General features: G+C 44.7%; 1 protein-coding gene across 1 annotated transcript; it reads right to left on the reverse strand.

The window, feature by feature from the left end:
• Window positions 1-2,179: 2,179 nt before the first annotated feature.
• On the reverse strand, window positions 2,180-3,713 carry HMGB2 (high mobility group box 2). The gene is made up of 4 exons (XM_009644196.2): window positions 3,680-3,713; window positions 3,361-3,506; window positions 3,098-3,272; window positions 2,180-2,621 (listed from the first exon to the last, which is right to left on the reverse strand). Exons 2-4 carry the CDS (start codon window positions 3,501-3,503, stop codon window positions 2,469-2,471), a joined length of 471 nt encoding a protein of 156 aa, XP_009642491.1. The 5' UTR covers window positions 3,504-3,506; window positions 3,680-3,713; the 3' UTR covers window positions 2,180-2,468.
• Between the last annotated feature and the right edge of the window lie 6 nt (window positions 3,714-3,719).

The raw sequence follows: 3,719 nt of genomic DNA on the forward strand, positions 1-3,719 counted from the left end.
ACCCACCAGTGGCTTTTCGTAGTGCATCATTGGGACATGGGCCAACAGAGTGGCAGCATTAGGGGGTTCTGCCCTGATTTGTGCAGAAGCGGCGCTAATGCTAAATTAGCCAATTAATGCTAAATGGAATTGAACCCAAAAGTCGTTTTACCTCACTGAGGGAAAAATTAGAAGAGCTCTTTTTTTCTGAATTACCTCAAGATACGCTCTTACTCTGACACAGTATTTAAAATTCTGTAACCCACGCAGCTTACTAGGACACCTGAAGGGCTGTATTTTGTTTCAATTTAAAAGCACTTGAGCAGAAGTAAAAAAAAAACACATTTCAAATAATCAAACCAGTCAATTTACTCTGATGCTACTGCTCCACTGCAAAAGATTATTTAAATCTAATCAGAAAGACTTCCTGAAGCATCACCGTTCTCTTCAGGGAGGGAGGCTGAGAAGTGAGGGGAGGTGACGGTGGGTTTCTACAGGGAAGCCTGGACAGAATATGCTGAAAAATGAGCCCAAGGCAGCCTTGGCTACACGCTAGGACAGGGAATTGCCACTAGCCAGAAGGATTTTGGGGTGAAGGATAAAGGTGCTCTAGGATTGCGACCTCTCTGCAGGAGAGAATGTTCTTGAGCACTGGGTGTGCTGCGCAGCGAATGACTGCCTCTTCCCTCCAGCTTATGCCTGTGGCTTCCCAAAACCCGAGCTTGCAAGATGGAGCTATCGCTCCCACCTGGGCCGAGTTAGTTACCTCCAGCAGGTCCAACGCGCAGAACAGCAGCTAACCCTGCTGATGCCGCTTTCAGGTTATCTCAGGGGCAGGCAGGGTACGGAGGCAAAAAACAACTCTGGGTTTCTAATGCTGTCGAAGGTTAGTCCTACTTTGATATAAAAAAAAATCACCTTTGAATTGCCTTTGCCATTGTCTTTTTTCCATACTTTCAGGGACACACAAATTTATTTTTTTTTGTCAAGACTCTCATTTCAGAAAGTGCTAAATGATCTTTAACCTACCGCAGTGACCCCTCGCCATGTTTATAGTGCTGAAATCCCCATGACTGTATGCAAAATTATTTCAGAATTTGATGGACAAGGGGGAGACACTTTGAAAACAAGAAAAAAGCCAGAAGCCTGCCCTTTATCGTACATAATATTTGAGGCCTCAAATGTTTTCCAGTGCTGGGCTTTCCAAGGCTGGTAAAAGCTATTGCCTGGTATTTATCTCAACAAATTAAACTTAAGCTATTCCTTTAGCTGTGGGATCTCCAATTCCCCACTTGCAAATATTGTTCAATATCTAGATTTAGATTTTTAAATATACTAAAGGTCAAGTAAAAAAGAAGCCCTGAAACGCAAGAAATGGGATAACTGGCGAGAGCGTTGTTACCCTCCCAAATGTATCAGGAGCACGTGCTCTTCACAAACACCACCTCTCTTTCCTGCAGGAATCCCTTGGCACATGCAGAGATAACGTTCCAACATTTTTCATGCGTTCTGCAAACTGCACATTTTATGACAAGCCACTGGGAGGGGTGGGGGGTGGCAGGGGGAAAGGGGAGGAGCAGGGAACATCTGGGAAGGCATACCTCTAACCACATCTGTCTCACAGCCAGCTTCCCCATCCCGACCAGGACAGCAGAAGAGGCCACTGACCCCAGCCCTGGGAGAGACAGTTGCTAAGATTCACTCATTATCAGTCAATGCACCAGACCAAAAACTTAAGACCTCCGCTTCAGAAGTTTGGGGAAGTAACTAAACCAATCCAGGAATATCAGCAACTCCGGTACTTTTTGCTAAAGACACTTTTTTCACTCCAAAGGTGATATAAGGAAATGCTTGCTTTAAGAACATCCATTGCCACTGAGGGTATTGTATGTGGGAGAGAGAGCTGTAGTTAAAGAGGGGAAAAAATAAAATAAAATAAAAAATAAAGGTTGCAAGTCCAGTACAAACTTCAGGAGTTAACCCTTCAAGACGTGCCAGTTTTGCAGCAATAGCAGTAGCCCAAGACCAATGCAAAGCCTGGGCCTGCACAGAGCATCAGCGTTCTGGGAGTACCCAGCCTCTCGGAAACATCAAGAACACCAACAATAATCATGTACAACATTTTATTACAAAATTGTTAAAAAAGTAATACAATGCAATATACTACAAAATATAAGATCAGCTATTAAGCTACCTCCTTTGTTTTACTTAGCTATAAAGAAACACCTGGCTATCAGTCACTGAATTTCAACAAAACCATTAAATATGCAGAAACATTCCACAACTTTTTTTTTTTTTTTTAACCAAACTGTAGCAGCCCTCGGCTGCTACTTACATTAAAAATAGAGGTCTCCCTACAAAGAACCACATTACCTATACACAATTCTGTACAGATTTTTATACTGAAGCTAACAATGAGCTGCACTTGAGTTCACATTCTTAGCAAAATATTGGATTCTGAGCATAAATCTTTACAGCAGGACATTCATTTATTCCTCATCCTCATCTTCTTCCTCCTCTTCATCATCTTCCTCCTCTTCCTCCTCCTCCTCTGGTTCTGCTTTCTTCTTAGATCCTGCAGGCCTACCTGGGCCCTTTTTTCCTGCGTCGCTCTTGCTCTTGGCACGATATGCTGCAATATCCTGCAAGAAACATTGCCAGCAACTAAATGGCGTTTAACTCTGAAGAGAAGTTTGTACTGCTTCCATGACTTAATGCTACACCGTGCCGATGAAGCACAGAGCGTGTGCGGAAAAGCAGGGTTTCAACCACCTTGGGAACTTTCATGCTTATGCCTTTTTGGCAAGAGAACGCGTGAACCAGTTTTAAGAATTTTATGAACACAGTGCTTTGGAGTATGGCTGTGTATTTTTTTCTGAGCAGTTCTCTGGAAATAAAGCATCTTATTGATAAAATGTCTAGACACCTAAAAACCCCATCCAGGTTCGCTGTAAGGGTTCCAGGTACCTCCCACGCCACACCTTTCCACGCATCCTGAAGCCTAGCAAAGGCTGACATTTAGAGTTATGAACCCTCTCTGGTTTAGGTGCAAAACAAAAGTCATACGTTCACAGTGACCTCTACAAGTTTAACCGTTATTTCATCGCTTTCACTCTACCTTTTCGTATTTCTCCTTTAGTTTTGCAGCCTTCTGTTCATATGGCTGTTTATCTTTGGCTGACTGTTCAGACCACATTTCTCCTAATTTCTTTGCTGTATCTCCAATAGACAAGCCAGGGTGATCATTTTTGATTTTTGGACGATGCTCGGAACAGAAAAGGAAGAACGCAGATCTAAAATGAGAGACAGTGATTAAAATTAAGCATCAGACTATTAGAAGTAATGCTTCCCCCCCACCTCGCCCGTCACAGAAACACTCACGGTGGTCTTTTAGGAGCATTGGGGTCCTTTTTCTTTCCCTTCTTCTCGCCTTTGGGAGGAACGTAGTTTTTCATCTCCCTGTCGTAACGAGCTTTGTCTCCTTTAGCCATTTCTTCAAACTTGCCTTTTTCCTTGCTAGACATTGTCTGCGGACAGGCGGAGGGGAAGGGAGAAGAGCCTGGGTCAGATAAAGCGCCGGGTGACCCACTAACGCCTAAGCAGCAGCTGCTGCCGGGGATCCTTTCCCAGCAGCCCGCGGCGGGGGCGGGGGCCGGGCCGGCAGGGCTCAAGGCGGGCGGCTGGGCCCGGCCCCGCTCACCTTCCACCGCTCCGAGCACTTCCGCGAGAACTCGGCGAAG

This window comes from Egretta garzetta, unplaced genomic scaffold (genome assembly GCF_000687185.1).
Source record: "Egretta garzetta isolate BGI_Z169 unplaced genomic scaffold, ASM68718v1 scaffold708, whole genome shotgun sequence".
Lineage (NCBI taxonomy): Eukaryota > Metazoa > Chordata > Aves > Pelecaniformes > Ardeidae > Egretta > Egretta garzetta.